The sequence below is a fragment of the Mesocricetus auratus genome, unplaced genomic scaffold (assembly GCF_017639785.1).
Source record: "Mesocricetus auratus isolate SY011 unplaced genomic scaffold, BCM_Maur_2.0 Super-Scaffold_100707, whole genome shotgun sequence".
In the NCBI taxonomy this organism is placed as follows: domain Eukaryota; kingdom Metazoa; phylum Chordata; class Mammalia; order Rodentia; family Cricetidae; genus Mesocricetus; species Mesocricetus auratus.
This window is the reverse complement of record NW_024429269.1, coordinates 3,095,493-3,117,548: the sequence shown is the minus strand read 5'-3', so window position 1 is coordinate 3,117,548 and position 22,056 is coordinate 3,095,493. Positions and strand designations below refer to the sequence as shown.

Here is a 22,056-nt window from a genome sequence, read left to right as displayed (position 1 = left end):
TCCTTTTTCTTTCATATTTCATTTCTTTTAAAGAATGATTTCTCAGTGATTATGGAGGTACACACTTGGAAGATAGAAGCAGGAAGATCAAGTTGGTTGGGCCAGCTTGGGCTATAAAGTGAGGGTCAGGCCAACCTGGGCTACAGAGAGAGAGCCTGTCTAAAAGGTAAAAAAGGAAAAAGGAAGGAGGATAGGAAGAAAGAAGGGAGGATAGGTTACTTCTTCTGGATGAATTATTCCATATACAGAAACTAAAAAGAGAGGCCTTGCCTAGGTTAGAAGTGAAATGGGCTGGTAGTGTAGCTCAGTGGTGGAGTGCTTGCCCAGCATGCACAGAGCTCTGGGTTTGAGTCCCCAGCTCTGCATAAACCAGACATGGTGGTGCAGACTGTAATCCAAGTACTCTGGAAGCAGAGACAGGAAGATGGGGAGGTCAAGGTCATCCTTGGCCTGCATATAGAGTTCGGGGCCATTTAATAAATAAATATAGTACCCTTTCAGAAATGCAACCTGTCTCTTCCTACTCAGTTGGGATAGTGAACCCTTACTCAGTAATCCTTTAGTGGTGTTTATAATGGGTATCTTGAACCAGGAAGCCCAAAATGACCCTATTTTCTTTTATTTGCTGTAGGTGTTTGAAGAACGAAGAGCTCTGCTTGGAAAATGGGTAAAGCATTTAAATTATATAGGCCCGCTGGGGATATCTGAGTTGCAGGGTATTTGCCTAGTCTGCACAAGGCCTTGGGCTCAATCCTCAACACCACAAGATAGATAGACAGATAATAAAAACAAAATATGCCTGTGTCTGAATCATGGTATAATATCTGTCTTAGTCTATTCAAGATACTATAATGAAAACCATAGGCCAAGTGGCTATTTGTTTAATTTTCTTAGTTCTGGGGCTTGGAAAGTCTCAATATCAAGGTGCTGGTGATGGGTGTCTGGTTAAAGCCCTCTTGAGCATCCCTCTTGCTGTCTCCTGAAATGGCAGAAATGGGGGAAGAGTTCTCTGGGATCTTGTTTTGAGATCCACCTCCTGAAGGCTCCACCTACTCCCCACCCCAATCTGCAGGTTAGGATTACATACTGGTTTTAATTTTTTATTAGATTTATTTTATATGTATGAGTGTTTTGCCTGCATGAGTGTATGTGCACCCTGTGGGTGACTGATGGCCATGGAGGCCAGAAAAGGGAAGCATACCTTTAACCCCAGCACTCAGGAAGCAGAAGGAGGTGGATCTCTGAGTTGGAGGTCAACCTGGTCTCCAGAGTGAGTTCCAGGACAATCAGGGCTACACAGAGAAACCCTGTCATGAAAAACCAATAAACAAACAGTAAAGGTTTTAACATGTGAGTGCTTCAGGACACAAACATTCAGTCTGAGCATTGTCTCGGTGTCATGCGTACCAAAGCAGTGCCAGCTCCTTCCTGAGAATCATGACTGATGGTTTCCACTTAAAGTCTACCTGGAAAACAGAACTCATTCAGTATTTTAACAGACATAATTTAATCAAAGGGGTTGGAGAATGAACATTGAAAGGAAGACTCAGGAAGGGGTTGGTGAGGGTCTGTGGAGAACTGGGCTAAAGCCAGCCTTACTTGCTCCAGCCCAACAGAGAATCCACAGTCCTGAGGGGGGCAAGTAGGCATCTCAGCCAGCTGGTTCTAATATACCCAAGAAAACGTGATGACTCTAGGTTACCTGTGGGACAGCTGGAGCCAGGAGTCAGGGTGAACAGTCAGGGTTGACAGGAGCCCAGGTGAGTAGGAAGGAGTATGTCTCTTCTTCCTCAGTTTCCCTGTAGTGCCCCCATAGTCACAGGCAGCATTTAGCAGAGTTGGCTGTCAATGGAGAAATATGGCTACAGAGTTCCAGCCTCCTTGACTCGCAGAGCGTAGTTATGTGGGTTTGGATATGAGAGAGGATTTCTTTGTAACCAAATGCAGTTCATCCACTGGCCCCCAGCATCCAGGTAGCAGGTACATTCTTCTGTATGTACTTGAACTTCTGCATGAGCACAAACAACTTCATGCTTCTGCCTAACAAGCTACAGTTATCCTTCATCATCAATGAGGGCTTTCTCATCTGTTCCTCTAATGAGGAGACAGAATCCCAAAGGTCATTATCCATTACTGAGTAATGTCAAGTTATGTGTTTCTGGGCAACAGATTACTTGTTGAATTACTCTACAGTTTCAACTAAATATTTTCTACTACTCAAGAGAATTGAAAACATATGGCCATATAAAAGCTTGCACATGAATGTTTATAGCAACCATATTCAAAATAGTCAAAAGCACAAACAATCCAAATATTCACCCACAGGTAAATGAATAAACAAAATGTGCTATGTTCATATGATGGATTTATTATTCAGTCGTAAAAAGAAAGTATTTCTGATACAGGCTATAACATGGATGAACTTTGAAGGCATTGTGTGCTAAGTGAAATAAGTCAATTAAAAGACAAATATTGTACAACTCCACTTTATATGAGCAAATTCATGAAGACAGAAAATAGAATAGAGGCAACCAGGGGTTGGGGAGCTAGTGTTTGACGGGTGAGACTCTTGGCTTGAGAAAGCTCTGGAGACAGGTGGTCGTGGTGGTTTTATGACAATGAGAATTTATTTAATGCAGCTGTACACATAAAAGCCTGTAATCCCAGCACTTGGGAAACAGAGGCGGGAGAATCAGCTCCAGGACAGCCTCAGGCTATGTACCAAGTTCAAAGCCAGCCTGAGCTTCTGGGACCCTGTTTCCCTAAATCAATCTTCTCCTCCCACTCCCCAAAACAGTTTAAATAGGATGAAATGCTTATTTTTTCCAAATCATTTTATCTTTAATAACCTGATGGTAATTCAAAACGTGAAAAATAAATGGTGAAGCTGTTCGGGCTATGGTCGATGCCACTGTGAGTGCCTCACCTACCACCCCACGTGAGGCTGAGATTGGATTCCAAATGCATGGGCAGTCAAACGGCTTCATGGCTTCCAGACTGATGTGTTTGGTTCCTGAGTCTCTGAAAGGCAGCAGTTGAAAATTTAAATGTAAGGGACTTCAGAGAACAGGGTGCCATTTCTTTTTTCTTTTTTCTTTTTTTTAAGGGGCATGGGAACAAAAAAGAAGCTGAGATTAGATGTGCCGATGGCTTTGTGACCTTGTCACAGTCAGTTGTACACTTTACTTTTCATTTCTCTCTGTGTGTGACTGTGTGTTGTGTGATGGCTGTATAAGGACACATGTGCCACAGTGCTCATGTGGAGGTCAGAAGACAACTTTGCGGAGTGTGTTCTCTCCTTCCGTCTTTATGTAGATTCCTGAGATCAAACTCAGGCCACCAGACTTGTACTGCCTGCCCCTTGAACTGCTGAGCCGTCTTACTGGCCCTCCACCTTACTTTTTAAGGCAGGATCTCTTACTAAATCTGGAACTCATGGATTCAGCTAGACTGGCTGACCAGCGAGCCCCTTGTCTCGGCCTCTCCAACCTTGGGAATTCAGGTGTTTGCCACCACACCCAGCTTTTACATGGTTGCTAGGGGTCCAAGCAAACCCCTTGCCAACTGAGCTATGTCTTATCCCTTCAAAGTCCTCACATTTTAACATACTTAGTTTTGATTATGCGTATATATGAAGGGGCAGGGTACATGTAAGGGATCCGTTTCATCTCAGGACCCCTAAGACTAAGTTCTCAGGACAAAAGAGATTTACTTGCCCAGAGGGACAAAGAGCAGGGAATTAGAGACAAGACAGGAGATAGAGGAGAGGGGAAGGGAACAAGACAGAGGGGTCAGGGATATTTGCTTCTGAGTAACAAAGACTGCCTTTGGATAGAGAGCAGATAGCTGTGGCCCATAGGAAGCTGGCAGTTTATAAAGGTAAGAGGAAAAATTCTGTGTTAGGATTGAGGTGTTTAGTGTTAATTGGGCATATTAATTAGGTGAGCCAAGTAGGGTTTTTGTTTGTTTGTTTTGCTGTCGTTGTTTTGTTTGTTTTTTGAGGCAAGGTTTCACTTGTAGCTCTGGCTATCCCCAAACTTTCTGTGTTCCAGGCTGGCCTTGAACTAACCGAGATCTGCCTGCCGCTGCCTCCCGAGTGCTGGGATTAAAGGCCTGTGCATCCACTGACTGGTCACAGGGGGCTTTTGATTGCTGAACTTCAATACTTTGATTAGATGGACCTTGATAGTCAGCCTCAGGGGGAGGAAGTGGCCAAATAAGGGAATAGACCTTGGTCGTAAACTTTCAGAATGTAATCTAACAATTTTTAGCAAGGCAGAAGGAATGGGGGAGAAAGGCAAGGCTTGCTAGAGCCATGTTTGCCGTGGAGTCCCTTCAGTATGTGCACATGAGTGCAGGTACCCATGGAGTTAGAAGAGGGTGTCAGATCCCCAGAGCTGGGGTTACAGGTGGTTATGAACTGCCTTGCCTGGGTACTGGGAATAAACTCAGGTTCTTTGCAGGAACAGTAAGCTCTCGTAACCACTGAGCAATCTCTCCAGCCCCGTAAATAATTTCATTTTTATTCATGAATGTACACGTGGTTCTGTCTGACATTTAGAATAGTTACAAACAAAATAATAATGAGAAATTGAAGCTGTGTGGTAGTGCACACCCGTAATCCCAGCACTGCAGAGGCTGAAGCAGGAGGATTGTAAATTCAAGAGCAGCCTGAGATCCACAATAAGACCCTATCTTTAAAAAAAAAAAAAAAAAAAACTCTGTAGGGCTAGGGAGATGGCTCAGTGGTTAAAGTACTTACCTCATAAGTTGAAGTAGAAGAAAAGTTCAGGTCCCCACAATCCAGATAAAGTCCAGAAGGTTGTCGTACCTCTCTGTAAATCTAATCTTTGAAAGCAGAGCCAGGATCCCTAGAACACACTGGCTAGCAAAATAACTCTGTGAGCCCTGGATCAGACTGAACCCCTGCCTTGATACATAAAGTGATAGGTAGTGATTTCCAGCATCAATCACACACATACACACACACACACACACACACACACACACACACACACACACACACACACACACACAAGTTCAAGGGAGCCTCCCAAATCACCCTCCTGTCCTTGCCATTCATTGTGAGATGATTGATGAACTCTAACAGCTCAAGCTACGGCGACTCTAAAAATAGCATGCTCACAATTACCAAGAATGCCCCACAGAACAGCGTCCTTCAGGAGTGAACCCCGAATGAGAGAACTCTAGCAGCTACCCAGCCTCACATGCTGATTCCTCACTTTTATGCTTCAGATTTTACTGAAGAATTGATGCAAGAAATCAGGGAGATTGCTAAATTCCTGCACAGTGAACTTTGCCTGGATTATCTGCTTCCCGGTTTATCCTAACACCTTCTAAACTCCACAGGGATTTCCCCCCTGCTGCTCAGTATTCTGAGTCATCACCCCCATCTTGAATTGGTAGGGGTTCAAGGAATGCAAATTCATTTTCTATTAGCTTAAACAAACACAATTAGAAAGGAAAATCCCTGAGGCAAAAAACACCTATCGGAGCCAAATGTAAATTATCCTGGACTTTCTGGATCAGTGAAACAAATGAAAAGTCCAGGTAATTATATTTTTAATCTCCAGGGAGAGTGTTTCAGTGATTTCCTTTATAGGTTTTTATGATCTTAATGTTCTTTTATATTCATTTAAAGTCACACTATAATGTGAGTTCATTCTCTTATACGACATTAAGGAAATCTGGTGAGCTGACCTGGGCTTGTCCTTGTCAAGACGAAAACATGACAACTTGGTACTTTTAAAGTTTCTGGCATATCTCCTTTACACAGACTTAACTACTTACATATTCTTACATATTGTTTTTTTAAGATATCCATGGCATTTTAGAATAATAGGTATCCTTTATACAATGTACAAGCACACATACACACACATACATATGTACAGGTAATCCTCACAATAGTATGCAATCCTCATAATAGCCCTACGATGTACTTATAATGACCCCCAATATATAAATGAGGACATTTTAAATGTTACAAACAGTAGAAAAGATAGTGAGTATTTTCTCCTGTCAAACAATCCAAACTCAGAACATACAGGCAAATCTTATGTGAGGTGTGGAAAACTAATCCAGGAGACACAGGTTCTAACAGCTCTGAATCCCTGTTTGGAAGGAAGTAGAGAAAGCGGGACCTTTACAGACAATGGGCTCTAAAATCCTCACAGGGTAATTTGAAGTGTTGAAACAGAGACTCCTTTTGAAGTTGGAAAAGACTGTGAGAGCCAGAGGAGCACAACCTAAAGTGGCATTTCTCATGTCTGTACTCCAACAAAAATGAATTCACACACATATTGCGAAGGAAAGTTTTAGCTGTCAACCTGCCACAACCTAGACTCCTGTGAGAAGGGAGTTTCAACTGAAGAACTGTCTAGACTAGATTGACCTGTGGGCCTGCCTAGTCTATGGGGGATTGTCTTATAGGCAGTACCATTTCCTGAACAAGAGCTTCTGAACTGTATTGGACAGGAGAAAACTAGCTGAGAGCAATCAAGGATCATTCATTTCTCTCTGCTCTACACACACACACACACATTTTTTATTATATTTTCCTAGTGTCATGTCTGTTACGATGATAAAACACCTCAACAGAAAGCAATTCATGTAAGAGAGGGTTCATCTTAGTCCACAATTGCAGTTCTAGTCCACCATAGCGGGGACACTAAAGCAGTAACTTAAAACACATCTACAGTCAAGAGCAGAGAAATATAAGTGCACACAGGCACACGTGCTCAGCTTTCTCTCAGCACTTGGATAGTACAGGGTCCCATGCCTGGGGAATGGTGCCTCCCACTATAGACTGGATCATTCCACATCAGTTAACATACGGCAGCCACGCCCCTCCACCTGGGCCATGCCCAAATGCCAACCTAGTCTAGTCAACGCTTCAATGAGACACTCCTCAGGTAGCTCTAGATTGTGTCAAGTTGACGATTATATATCCACTGAAGGTCTAGGTCAGATGCACTTCTGCAGATGCAGTTTAGTCATGTAACATGGAAATGTGAGAAAGGATAAGTCAGTGGTGAAATGTGGACCTTACTGAGCTGGTATGGTAACATACGCATGCTATGCATTAGCAGTAACTTACTAAACTCACTTTCGGTGCTATTCTCTTTCTCATGGTTGATCAGAATACGTGTGGGACTCTCGTTCTGTTTCCTCAGTTTGACAAATGGACAGACTCTCAGAGGAGAAGAATTCTTACAGGCCTGCTAGAGCGCTGCTCCCTGTCCCAGCAGAAGTTCTGTTGTCGAAAGCTGCAGGAAAAAATCCCAGCAGAGGCTCTGGATTTTACTACCAAGCTTCCAAGGGTGTTATCTGTCTATATCTTTTCCTTCTTGGATCCCCGGAGCCTTTGCCGCTGTGCACAGGTAAAGGCAATGGAATGGTACATGGTGTTTTATTGGGACAGCCTTAGGAAACTCTGAAGGAATAACCTAAAGATGAACCCCACATGCCTGTGCATAAAGCCAAGTAATGGGTTTTATGTCTAACTTTGTGTGTGTGTGTGTGTGTGTGTGTGTGTGTGTAAGACACTTTTAAATGGAGGTTTCTCTGTCCCACCCATCCCTCAGTGGCTTGTAAATAATCATTCAGAAGCTTATTATTAATTACAAACTGTTTATAGGTTTATTGCTAACTAGCTCCTGCTTTTTTTGTTTTTGTTTTCCGAGACAGGGTTTCTCTGTGTAACAGCTCTGTCTTGAAACTAACTCTGTAGAACAGGCTGGCCTTGAACTCACAGTGATCTGCCTGCCTCTGCATCCCAAGTGTTGGGATTAAAGGTGTGCACCACTACTGCCTGAATGGCTCCTACTTTTAAATTAACCCATTTTTGCTAATCTATGTATTGCCACGTGGCTTGTGGCTTTACCTGTGATCTAGTACATCTTGCTGCTCCAGCAGCTGGTTGGCATCTGCCCCTGACTCTGCCCTTCTTCCCCTGTATCTCCGCTTGGGTTTCTTGCCTTGCTATATTTTGCCTTGTTATAGGCCAAAGCGGCTCTTATTATCAACTGATGAGAGCAACATATATTCACAGTATACAGAGGGGTTACCCCACAACAAGTCACCATAAGTATCAGATGACAAAAACTACTAGCAATTATAAACATATAAGTGGTTCCTCAACAGGACAGCATCTACAACAACACCCTAGACCAGTGGTTTTCAACCTTCCTAATGCTGTGATATTTAACACAGTTCCACATGTTGTGGTGACCCCCAACCATAAAATTATTTTCATTGCTGTTTCATAACTGTAGTTTTGCTACTGTTATGAATCGTAATGTACATATCTGATATGTGAGCCTTGTGAAAATGTTGTCAAACCCCCCAAAGGTATTGACCCACAGGTTGACAACCACTGCCCTAGACTATGTAATACAGGTCATCTGTAAATAGAAAAGCTCACAAGACGGTGTTTAGGCAATATGTACTAAGAAGACAAGAGCCAAGCTGTGAACTCAACACTTGGAAGACTAGGTCGGAGAACTATTATGAGTTCAGGAATACACTGGGCTGCAAAGCAAAACCTTTCTCAAAAATAAAACAGAAAGATAGGTAGGTCTGAGTGTGCCAGTATACCCTCTGAGGGCTTAGGGAAAAAAGAAGCCAATATTTCTTACAAGTAATTCTTTATTGAATTAAACTGAAGTTAAGGGGCTGGAGAGATGGCTCAGCAGTTAAGAGCATTCGCTGCTCTTGCAGAGGATCCAGGTTCAGATCCCAGCATCCACAACATGTCTATAATTCCAGTTCCAGGGCATCTGACTCCCTCTTCTGGATTGCATGCCTATACATATACACAGGCAAAAATACTCATGCATTTAAAAGTAAAAATAAATAAATGCTTACAAAATAATTTAAAAATAACCAGGAATTAAATTAAGATATAAACCTGTAAAGCAGACTTGGTGGGGCACACCTGTAATTCCAGCACACCACAGGAGGATCAGAAGTGTAATGTTACCGAGCTTTGCCTTCAAGGAAAATGACAGATGTTGTCTGGGATCCCTCAGCGCAGTTCAAGCACTAGCGGAAAAGAGGCTGTGAATGTGAGAAGGTTGCTTTGTTTTCCCAGGTGAGCTGGCACTGGAAGAACCTGGCTGAGTTGGACCAGCTCTGGATGCTCAAGTGCCTGCGCTTTAACTGGTACATTAGCTTCTCACCAACGCCTTTTGAGCAGGGTGTCTGGAAAAAGCACTACATTCAAATGGTGAGAGAACTTCACATCACCAAACCCAAGGCAAGTCTGAGACAGAAAGCAGCACACTTGGAGAATGTCAGCTGTGGTAAATTCCAGAACTGTGAGTTAATGATCCAGCTTGAATTCAGGCAAGGGAATGGGTCAAAGAGCATACCCATGACTTCAAACTTCTCGTTGGAGGAGGCCTCATAGGCCTTTTCAGGATGCTCATGTTACCAAGAGATCTCACCTGCTGCCTCCCTCCAACCACAGCTACCTGTAGAGGTCAGACTGGGGGGCTCCTCCCTGTATCCCCACCCTGATTTATGTGCCTCTCCCTCAATCTTCAGACAGTTTGACATGGGAATTACACTTTATGTTCAGTAATTGTCAGTATGGGCCATTAGAATTTGCACATTTAGATTTGCTATGATTCTATAAGTCGAGGTGAAGTTGGTTGGTTGGTTGTCGTTGGGTTAATTAGTTTGTTGTTTGAGACAGTGTCTCCTTATGTAGCCTAGGCTGGCTCTGATCTCCAGAACCCTCAGCCTCAGCATCAGGGATGCTGTTACTATAGATATGTGCCATAATGCTTGAGTGTTTATTTATTAGCGTCATGGGGATCCACACTAGGGCCTCATGCAAGCATGATTGTCTGAGTTTGGGTCTCCACCAAAAAAAGCCACTTGTAATCCCAGCACTGGGGAGATGGAGAGAGGATGATCCCTTGGGTTTAGCTTGCCAAGACAAATGGGAAAGTTCCCAGTCCTCGTGAGAGACCCTGACACCCAAGGTTTAACTCTGTCTTCCACAACCATGTTCACACATATGTGCACACACCCTCGTTTGATGTGACAGTTCACTTGAAAAAGAAGAAATGTAGGATCATTTTAATGCAGATATGCAAACAAGTCATCTAACAAGATTCAACGTCCAGAAAGATGTTGGGAATATAGCTCAACAGTAGACCCAGTGCTTGCCTAGCATATGTCAGGCCCAGGGTTTAACCCCAGCACCAGCACCAAAGATTTGAAATGGTAAGAGCAAAACTTGTTGTGGATTTCATTATTGTTTTTCAGAATTAATGCTTTTTCTACATTTTGCCATTACTTATACTTGAATACCTCCAAAGTTTTTTAAAAAAATTATCCCATATCATTTTATTTCTAATAGTAGTGTACGTATTGCTTTTATCATTGCTGTGGCAAAATACCTGGCAAAAGCAACCCAGAAAGAAAGGTCTATTTTGGTTCATAGTTCAAGGGTATAGTTCATAATGGTGGGAAATCATGGCTGAAGGATCTTAAGGCAGATGGTCACATTGCATCCACAGTCAGGAAGCTAGGAGGGGAATGCTGGTGTTTAGTCGCTGTCTCTTTTTTATTCGGTGCCCAGAATGATGCTGCCCCAGTCAGGGTAGATCTTCTCACTCCAATTAACCCTGTCTAGAAACTCCCTCACAGATGTGCCCAGAGGTTTATCTCCTAAGTTATTCTAGATCCTGTCAAATTGACAGTATGAACCATTGCATGGATTAAAGTAGAACTCCTCCAGCAAAAAAAACAAGGGTTTATTTCTGAATAAGCTAGTAGAAATGAACGTCCATTCTAGATGAGACCTATACAGCATACAGAATTGTACAAACATTACATGTCTTCTAAGTTGGCTACTGAACTACAGTGATAGTAATCTTGATCTTCAACTTGGCATGCCTGGGACTGACCTCTTGCCGTGTCTGTGATGCTTTGCCTTGACTGCTAATTGATGTAGGGAAGGAACTTGAAGCAGAAACCATGGAGGGATGCTGCTTCAAGTTCCTTCCCTGATTTCCCTTGATGATGGACTGTAACTTGTAAGATGAAATGAACTCTTTCCTCCCCAAGTTGCTTTTGGTCATGGAGTTTATCCTAGCAGCAGACAGCAAACTAATACAGCCATAATCATTCATAGTGAGTAAATATTTATCAAACACTGTTAGGTGGTAAGCGCTAAGAGTACAAAGATCCTAACCAGTTTCCACAGAACTCAGTCTAGTAGCCATGACATACCCAAATAAACACTATACTTGAAACATTTAACACTAGCATAATCTTGGAGTAGAAATGACTAGAACGAACAGGGAGTGGCTCAAACAATGAACCTTGCTATGCTTGGGGAACTAGGGAAATTGCCTCTCCCTCCTTCCTTCTTCCTTTTCTTCCTTCCTTCTTTATTTTTGGTGGTTGAGCTGGGTATGGAATATGAAACCCTAGCAGAGAGTTACACCCCAGTCCTAACTGGGGAGATTCTTGATTTTTTTACTCACAATTGAAGCAAGTCAATTTACCAAACAAAGCCTCTCTAATCTCTTAATGAACAAAAATTGAGCTCTTAATGGCTTCCCAACATACCAGTACCATTTCCCTTGGGCTAAACCCGTGTTGAAAACAAAAGATGGACGTCTAATTTTGGAAATTAAATAGAATTATTCTTAGGGAGTGGCTTGACTTTGGATAATTGACACAGCTACAGTCTGCCCCTGTGCAACTTGAACGTGTCTGTCTGTTAGTTCATTAAGGGTAGGGCACTTTGTGTGTATGTGTGAAGAGGTGCATCCTTTTCATGAATATATTAACTTCTATTAAGTGTGATAATCTAGATGATGGTAAGAGCTACAGGATAGGATGAAAAGGCTTGACATACACAAAGACTTGGACTTTAATTCTGTATTCAAATTGAAATTCTACTTATGTCTTATGGGCCAATTAGATAGGTTTTTCTAGCTTCAGAGTCTGCCTCTGTAAAATAGGAGCAATGATGAGCTCTCTTTACTGTGAAAGTTGGGAGTGGTGCTCACACCTATAATCCCAGCACTTCTGAGGTTGGGGAAGAAGGATTGCAGTAAACTCAAAGCCAGCCTGGGTCGCAGACTGAGACACTGTCTTTGAACACCAAACAAGGTAGACTGTTTGCATGTTGGTCAGAAAGTCCTAAATTGAGTCCCCAGTGCTATATAAACCTGGTGTAATAGACCTGTAACCTTAGCATTCAGGAGGGGGAGGCAGGAGGATAAAGAGTTCAAGATCATCTTGGGTTGTACAGGAGTTTGACGTGAGCTTGGGCTATATAAGGCCCAGTATAAATAAATAATAAATAAATTACTATGAAGATGGAATAATAAAATGCAAAGAAACTGCTATGCACATCCAAGTACTCATGGGACAGTGGCTGCTGCCATCCTCATCGTCATTGTTATGGATATGTGAAGATGAGGATGAGGAGGGCGAGGAGCAGGGTAGTCAAGATGTTTGTGTTCTTTGTCTATTGGTGGTGGGTGGTGGTGTTCTGGTACCCTCAGAGTAGAAATAATACATTTTCTTCCTCTAGACGCCTCCAAAGGATGGATTCATAGTTGCTGATGTTCAGCCCATTCCCGGAAGTTCTCTAGAGGAAAAACAGTCCTCTTCCTTAGCTTTGCGGTCTTCCTCCTCCTTAAGAAGGAAGAATAACCCAGGGGAGAAAGAGCTTCCACCGTGGAGATCGTCGGATAAGCATCCCACTGACATCATCCGCTTTAATTATCTAGACAACTGTGACCCTGAACACTTCTGGCAAGGGTGAGAAGCTCCATACCCTCTCAGCCTTTTTGTTGTTCAAAATAATCTATTGACACTTGAGGACATGAAGAAAGGTGATCCCAGAACTCACTGTGGCTTACAGAAGCTTTTCAGTAGGTCCGTGTGGACTAAACATTCTTAACAAGTCTGCCCTCTTCATTGTCATCTGTTTGCTTCTGAAAGCTGTAACGACTTAGCAGCGCACCCTCCTTAATTACTGTGTGCGCATGCCACTGCACACATGTGTGGAGGTCAGAGGGCAATTTAGGAGTCGATTCTTTCCTTCCACCTTGGGTTCAGGGGATCAAACTCAGATCATTAGGCATGTATACCAAGGACTGCTACCCACTGAGCCATCAGGTCAGCCCATCATTTAAAATTTTTATTTAATTATTTTTGTATGTATGTGTTGTGTGTGTTGTGTGTGTGTGTGTGTGTGTGTGTGTGTGTGTGTGTGTGTGTGTGTGTGTTAGAAGGGGTGCCTGTGGAGGCTAGAAGATCTTTGAACTGGAGTTCCAGGTCGTTTGTTTGTGCGCTGTTCAGTGTGGATCCTGGGAACTAAACTCGGGTCCTGTGAGAAAACAGGAAGAGACCTTAACTGATAATCACCAGCTACCTTATTTTAATATTAATTCCAAGCCAGCATCATGTGGTTCATCCTAGATTTCTTTCCTTTTTATACTTCCTTTCTTTCTAGTGAGTGAGCAAATGAAAGGAGGGAGGGGCAAACTATGATGCCCCCCCCCCGCCCCCGGCCATGCAGAGCACGAGGTAATAAGACAGTCACTGACTTTTCCCTACCAAGCTAAGTAGGCATGGACTTGTAAAAAAAGATCAGACCAAGTTGAGGCAGCCTGAGCTAAGTAATGAGATCCTGTCTCAAAAGAAAAGTGGCAGCTGAAATACTGGTGGTACACATCTGCACTCAGCACTGAGGAGGCTGAGGTAGGAAGACGGCACATTTAAGGCCAGCCTGGGCTACATAGAGATATCCTGCCCCCCTCCACAAAAAACCTCAGACCAAAAGTGTATTATAATGAAGTAGAAAGTTAAGTTATATATAGTAAAATATTACCAGTTATTGAAATGAGATGGAGGCTATGTGGTTCATCACTCTGCTGCTAATCTCTCAACTTCCCTGCCTTTTGGAGGTTGGTTTGTTTGTGGAGATAGAGTCTCCTTTTGTAGCTAAGGCTTGCCTTCAACCTGCATTCCTCCTGCCTCAGAACCCTGGATGCTGGAATTGTCAGTGTGTGCCACCATGCCTGGCTTTCCTGTACATTTGGAATTCCTGTGTATTAGTGCTCTCCATCAAAATGTAATGTGATGCTATTAATTTTTCCTACATGTGGCTAAGCTGGATGATGCGGCAAAGTCAGACTGACAAAGCCAATTTAAGCCTGTTTTAGGATTAAACATTGTCTGGAAGTTGCCTTCTAGTCCTGACCTGAAATAGGATGAATGGGGATGAATCTGGGCAGTCAGGCTTCACAGTATGTAGCTCTTCTGGGGGCATGCACAGAATTGCAGGTATGTGCTAAATTTTCTGGGATTCTAGCTTTTAAAAAAAATCCGTGCGTTAAAGTCAGATGTGGTGCTGCTCACCTTTAATTCCGGTACTTGGGAGGCAGAGGCTGGCAGATCTCTTTGAGTTGAGGCCAGCCTGGTCTATAGAGCAGGTTCCAGGACAGCCAGGGCTGTTACTCAGAGAAACTTTGCCTTGAAAAAACAAGAAAAAAGGACAGAAGGGAGAGAGGGGGGAAAGAGGAAGGGACAGAGGGAGGAAGAAGGTGAAGGAGGCAGAGAAGGAGGGAAAAAAGAAAGGACGGAAGTCATTCTTGGAACAACTGCATAAATTTTAATATGGACCATGTATTAAATGATAGTAGATAATGTGTGTTTCCTAAGACATAATGGTACTAGCGTGACTGGATAGACAAGGGTCTTGTCTTAGGACATGAGTGTTGAAGTATTAGGAGGGATGTATCATTTTTGCAACTAATCAAACAACCATCATCACGAAACCCAACCATATATATATATATTTTTTTATATGTGGAGGGATCAATGAAGCCAAGAACAATCAAATGCTATCAGTATCTACTTAAGGCTGGGATTGCTGCCTTAGCCTTCTAGCTCTTCTGTCTATTTGAAACTCCTCAATTAAAACTTGGAAGACCTCTTGAAAATGAAGTGCCAAGTAATATTTGGGCAGACACATTCTTTTAAAATTAAAAGCCTTTTATGACAAATATTCAAACTAGATAGATTGATAGATAGATAATCAAAATTAGCCTTTCATGGCTATCATCAGTTGTTACAGTTTTTAACCCATAGCTGATCTGGAGTCACTTATTCCATATCTACTCTGCCCCTCCCCTATATGATGATACTAATGATTTAGCCAGGATCTCACTAGGAAGCCCAAGCTAGCTTCAAATTCCCAACCCTCCTGCCTCAATCCTCCTATGTCTGGATCACCATGTCTTCATTACCATTTCTGGATACCCTAAATAGTTTTTTAAATAAATGGTTTTTTGGGGGTTTTTTTTTTTTTTTGGTTTTTCGAGACAGGGTTTCTCTGTATTGTTTTGGAGGCTGTCCTGGAACTCGCTCTGTAGACCAGGCTGGCCTCGAACTCACAGAGATCTACCTGCCTCTGCCTCCCAAATGCTGGGATTAAAGGCGTGTGCCACCAACGCCCGGCTTTAAATAAATGTTATATTATTTCATATATGACTTATTTCATATCTCATATACTTCTGTTTTCTTTCTTCCTTCTTTCCTCCTCCCTTCCTTCTTTTTTTTTTTTCTTTTGGTTTTTGGTTTTTCCAGGCAGGGTTTCTCTGTGCAACAACCCTGACTGTCCTGGAACTCGATTTGTAAACCAGGCTGGTCTTGAGCTCACAGAGATCCACCTGCCTCTGCTCCCAAGTACTGCGCCACTACACCCGACTATCTCTATTCTCAAAAAGTAAGAACCCTTTATAGAAATCATAATCGGACACCATCCTCATCTAACACGCTAACTCCTTAATACGATTAAGGGTCATCAGTGTTCAGGGTGCCTTGAATGTCACACAGACGTTTGACTTTGTAACGAATGCTTTGTTTGATCAGGTTCCAGATAAGGTCTGAAATGCCTGTTGCATTTTGTCCATGTGTTCGTTTCTGCCCTGAATTGCAGGTTAACCCTCTGCTCCACATCCTCCTCTTCTGAAGTTCCTTCCGCTCCTGCTCTCCTTCTGCCTTCTTCTCCCGCTACCCCCAACTTGCAATTGTAGAAATCAGGCCATTTGACACGCTCCTCACATTCTGGACTCTGTGGAGTGCCCAACCATCCGTGTCTTCTCATGTCCCCTGTCCTCTGTCCCTGGCCACACTGATAGTCAGAATAAGAAGCACTAGACCATATGGATAAACACTAGACTATATGGACAAATACACACACCTCCATTTCTGCTTCCTACTGTGTTGTTGGTAACCATGGAAGCATATTACCTAGATTCACTATTTCAGGCAAACTTATTCTAGAAGGGGCCAGAAGGGAGATAGTTTAGGCTCTGCAGGACATAAGCTCCATGGCTCAGCTCTGATGGCATGGTCTGATATTCCACACACAAAAACCATTGTTTTCTAATGCAACTCTATGAACAAAGTAGACAGCAGGCTAAACTTTCCTTTAATCCCAACACTTGGGAGGCAGAGGGGCAGAAGGAGCAGAGGGGCAGGGGGAAGGGGGAGAGGGGCAGAGGCAAACTCTGTGAGTTTGAAGTCAGGTGGTCTACATAATGAGTTCCAGTTCCAGGCTAGCCAGGACTATATAAATTGACCATGTCTAAAAAGAAAGAAAGGAAGGAAGGGAGGGAGGGAGGGAGGAAGGAAGGAAGGAAGGAAGGAAGGAAGGAAGGAAGGAAGGAAGGAAGGAAGGAAGGAAAGAATTCAGCTAAATAATGGTGTTAAAAGCACAAGAAAAAACTGTGGCTGTGCCACCAACTTTATGAACAAAATCAAATTTGTTTCATTTCGCTTTTTGTTATTTCCTCACTTTCATCTTAGCTTATATTCTGAAGAACATGTTAGTTGGTTCCAAAAGTCAAGTATACAAAATAAGGTTATGTTTGTGGGAGTCTAACTCTCGCTCCCATGTCTCCATAATGTTTCTGGGGGATTCCTAATGTTTCTGGGGCACCCTACCTATGGATAATTGCCTTTCAAACTTTTGTATCATTCTTCCACTTTAAAAAGTTTGAAGAGTCGGATATGGTGGCGCATGCCTGTGATCCCAACGCTTAGGAGGCAGAGGCAGAATGCTCAGCAGGAGTGTTGGGTTAGCCTGGTCTATATAACAAGTTTCAGGAGCAGTCAGTGAGGTTACATAGTAAGATCCTGCCTCAACAATAATAAAATAATAACTAAACAGTACAAACAAAAGTAATAATAAAATTTAACAAATAGAAAGTACAGGGGCTATTGTTCTTGCACAGGCCCTGAGTTTAGTTCCCAGCTCCCCACATGGAAGCTCATAACTGCATGTAGCTCTAGTTTCAGGGGATCTGACACCCTCTTCTGGCCTCTACAGGCATGTAGGCAAACCACATACATGGGAAATAAAAATGTTTTTAAAAGTACTGGCAGGTTCTAGGATGGCATGTAGGGAATCTTCATCCAGTGACTGATGGAAGTAGAGACAGATACCCACAACTAAACACTGAACTGAACTCCTTGAACCTAGTGACAGAGATGGAGGAGTGATGAGCAAAGGGGTCAAGACCACGATGGTGAAACCCACAAAGACAGCTAGCCAGATAAGGGGGAGCTCTTGAATCCCAGACTGATGGCTGAGAGGCCAACATGGGACTGATCCAGACTCCATGAATGTAGTGCCAGTGAGGAGGCCACAGAAATCGATGGGGCCTTGGGTAGTAGATCAGTGTTTACCATGGTGTATGAATGAACTTTGGGAGCCCACTCCACATGGAGGGATGCTCTCTCAGCCTGGACACATGGGGAAGGGCCTAGGTCCTGCCCTGGGTGAAATGACAGACTTTGGAGATCCCCCCCAAGGAGGGCCTCACCCTCCCTGGGGAATGATGTGGGGATGGGGTGGGGGGCTGGGGGGTTCGTGGAGGGACAAGGAAGGAGGGGTGGGAGAGGGAGCTGGGACTGACATGTGAAGCATTCATGTTTCTAATTTAAATAAAAACATATATTAAGGGGAAAAAAGTACCGGCAGACAGCAGACTGTTATGTTTTTAGATGTCTCCTTCTGAGATAAATGGCAGCATACAGTCTATTCACCTCTCTTTAACTGGTTTTCTTTTTCATGTGTCATTGTATCCTGAGGCTCACCATACCGTTGTGTATAGAAATAGCCTGCCTTCGTTTTCACAGCTCAGAGCTCTCCTTTGTGTTCCTGTGCCAGGACTGATTAAACTGGCTCTCTATAGACAGACATTTGACTTATTTCCAATGGAGTGCAGGCAGCCTTTCAATCAAACAAAGGTCATCAAAAATGGGGTGAAAAAAATAGCTATGTTAACTGCTGAAGACTTCAAATGACCAGTTATAATTTTCCCATCACTTTGTGATTTTGCAGAAGAAGAAAAAGAAAGGAAGTGACCCCAGACTTGAAGCGGCAGGTGAGAGATAAGAAAAACAAGCTTGAGGACAGAGCCAGGCTCAGGAAAGCACAGTCACTGGTAAGTCTGCTGGAACACTCTCCCCTTCACTGGTGGAAATTACCCTGGTCCCTAATCCTATTTGTGAAATTGGATTTGTTTGCTAAATCATGATCATCAAGTGGTTGTTTAAACCCCGGTCTCTGGGGCTAGAGATGTAGCTTAGCTCAGTTGCTAGAGCGATTGGCAGCATGTGGAAAGTCCTGGCTCCCATCCCCGGCACAGCAAAAATCTCACAGTGGTACATGCCTGTAATCTCAGCTCTTGGGAGATAGAGGCCGAAGGAATTCAAGTTCCTGGTCATCTTCAGCTACACAGCAAGCTCAAAGCCAGCCTGGGTTAAATAAATAAATAAATGAATAAAGTGACTCAAAAAATAAATAAACCAAACTGAATTAAGAATTTTTTCTGTCTCCAGTTAAAAATCAGTTAATTGGCAACATAATAATGTCAGTAATTGTGACTAGGGAACACGATTAATTTGTAGCAGACTTCCCCAAATTGTGATTTGGACCACAGGGGATCCCTTTTTATCACATTATGAGAGGTTTTGGAGCAAAGTGGGAAGGAATTCGGTTGGAATTAAAAGTGCATGTAACGTAATGAGAACTGAAAGCAAGGCTGAGGACACACTCCAGGAAAATTAATAGAGAATGGATATCAATTGTCGGGATAATCTGCACCCACTCGGGAGTAAATCTCTTCCACAGCTCAGCTTGAAAATCTGTTACTTTCTGCCGAAATGCATTTTCAAGTGTTATATTAAAAACACACACACACACACACACAAGAGAGTGAGAGATAAGCTTCTTAAAATAGACCTGCCTGTGTGCTAAAGATCAGTTCTACTGCACTGGAGAGGCTCCTTGCAGACATGTGCAGCCTGTGAAACCTGAACCAAAGCCATACAGCTCTCCATGAATCTGTTGATTGAATAGATAGGTAGGTGGATGGATGGATGGATGGATGGATGGATGGATGGATGGATGGATAGATATATATATACATATATAGATAGATAGATAAACAGATGATAGACAGATAGATAGATAGATAGACAGATGATAGATAGACAGATAGATAGATAGATAGATAGATAGATAGATAGATAGATAGATAGATAATGTTATGGGCCCCATTGCATAGGCCATCATGAGACATTCTGCCTGGTTTCCATCCCACTAAGCAAGAAGGAGGAAAGAAGCCAAAACAGAATCTGAACCAGATGTAGTGGCCCACTCCTGAATTCCAACACTCAGGAAGCTGAGGCAGGAGGACAGCTGTGAGTCTGAGACTGGACTCAAAATACCAAAGAAATAGAGACAGAGGGAGGAGACAGGGAGGACAGAAAGTGTGTGTGGGGGACAATATAAATCTGAAGAAATGTATGCTGAGAAATTATCAATGCAATTGAATGTTTCCCCTGCTTAAAAATCACAAAAACCTGTGGCTTTTTATAGTAACCATCTATCAAACACTAGCAGAGATTCTTAAAGTATTCATTAGAATTCAAAAATGGAAAGATGGAGATGTAACTCAACTGGTGGGCTGCTTACTTAGTATGCATGAAGTCCTAGGTTCAATCCTCAGCATGGCACAACCTAGTCATGCTGGCTCACACCTGTGATCCCAATACTGGGGAGGTGGAGGCAGGAGGATCAGAACTTCAAGGTTACCCTTAGCTACATAGAAAGTTCAAGGCCACCCTGAGCTGTGTGAAACCCTGTGCCCCCCCCCAAAAAAACCAAACAAACAAACAAAATGAAGACATTAAAAAGTGGGTTAGGTGTGGTGACACACCCTGTAATCTCAGTACTGGGGAGGTTGAGGCATGAGAAGGATCAGTACAAGTTCCAGGCTAGACCAAGGTAAGACACCGCCTCAAAAGCATAGGTAAATAAATAAATAATAAACCATGAAGAAGTTGTGCTAATTAGGATCAAAGGGGAAATCCAGATGAATTAATGATAGAGAACAATTAGCTATTACTAAGCACATGGTTATTATATCTGCCTGTTTTGGTTTTGTAAGTATACTAATTATAATTACTACATACATTTGGTAGTTTTGATAAAGAGTATAATTGACCTCTGGCCAGAACTATGGTGTGGTCTTTGACTCATGCCTGCAATATGCTGACCTGTGACAAACCTGGCTGTTGGTGCTGCAAAGTAGTGGTTCAGGACCCCTCTCCACAGAGTGGCAGTTTGCACTCACTATAGGTCACAGGCCTGGGAAGGAAAAAGCCACGCTGCTGATGCGGGCTCTTGTGGCAGTGAAGAGATGCTGGGGGGAGCCTGGAAAGGGGAAGCAGTGGTACTAAAATCATTACCCCTCCCTCCATAGGAGGGAACATGTGAACACACCCCAAATGATCCTAATGAGTGACTTCGATAGAAAGTTCTAGGATCCTTCCAAGGGGTTTATGGGGGGAGAGGAAAAGGGTGTGGGGGGAGGAGCTGGTGCTAACTAAACAGTTGAAAGTGTGATACCTCCCTCACCTCACCAGAGGACTATCTGAGACGACAATAATTGAAAATGAGTTGTTCCTATCCTGTGGGAGAGGGGCGGGTGGGAGTTGGAGAAGGTAAAGTGTGGAATGGGAAGGTCTGGGGAAGAAGGAAGTGAAGAGGCTTGAAAGAGCACAAGGAATATTCCATAGGCCTCCTGCAGGGTCCTGGCTGCAGCTTCTCTGCTGCCTGTCACTCCTCAGAGCAAGCTGAGATGGGGCTCCGTTTTTTTTAAGGGAAACATCCCTAGGGCATCAGCTTCTAATTTGCACATGGAGTGCTGTGAGCTCGCCCAGTTCCTGCTTAACCGGTGTGAGTTGGCTTTCTCTCTTCTCACTTCTACATGAGATCCCCAGGGGCTGCCTGATGCGTAGCCGATTCCCTAACCACTTTATGGTGTGAACATCTGTTAGAAGATGGTAATCAAGCTTAGATATGTTTGGGGATGCTTTGAAATTTCCAAAACTTCTTGGGGAACTTTCAGACATAGCAAGAAATAAAACCCCATATTGACTATCAGTAGTGACAATATTCCATATCAAACAGAACGGGTCGAAAAGCAAAACACCACAATGCCCTTGTCTTCTTTAAACTTGAAAGATTTTCCAGTCTGGTATCAACACACACACACACCATTTTTTTTTCCACATCTTAACAGCTGGCCTCCAAAGGCCATTTAGGGAAGGAGGGAGCTGTCTCCTTGCAGGGAGGTGTGGTGAGTTCATGGAGAGGAATGGGGCACCAGGGGCACAGTATTAGCAGATACCTTGATGTAGAGGAGGGGAAGTCTAAGCCTACAGTGCTTGAAGTCAAAGAAAGAATCTAGTGTGTTACTTCGGTCTGGGGAAGAGAAGGGAAAGAAGGAAGGAAAGAGGCAGAGAGTGGGAAGGTGAGAGGAGAAAGAGGGAAGTTGAGATGTAGTGGGAAGGTGAGAGGAGAAAGAGGGAAGTTGAGATGGGTCATGAGGAGCCAGGACAAGAGTGACCCCTCATCCCATTTCAAGTAAGCATGTTTGCTACTGCTGAGGTGCAAACCTCCTTCCATCTCTA

The 22,056-nt window shown here is 43.2% G+C and overlaps 1 protein-coding gene across 5 annotated transcripts in view; it reads left to right on the top strand.

Moving 5' to 3' along the window:
- The window catches only part of Fbxo16 (F-box protein 16), a 54,890-nt gene that overhangs the window by 14,283 nt on the left and 18,551 nt on the right, over positions 1-22,056 (top strand). For 3 of the 5 annotated variants that reach the window (XM_040740666.1, XM_005075254.4, XM_013117212.3), the window contains exons 3-7: positions 632-667; positions 7,197-7,403; positions 9,116-9,280; positions 12,587-12,816; positions 18,416-18,518. In XM_040740666.1, coding sequence (XP_040596600.1) covers positions 632-667; positions 7,197-7,403; positions 9,116-9,280; positions 12,587-12,816; positions 18,416-18,518 — 741 coding nt within the window. The remainder of the gene's footprint in view (positions 1-631; positions 668-7,196; positions 7,404-9,115; positions 9,281-12,586; positions 12,817-18,415; positions 18,519-22,056) is intronic. The other 2 variants (XM_040740665.1, XM_021230217.2) reach the window with 2 other exon arrangements.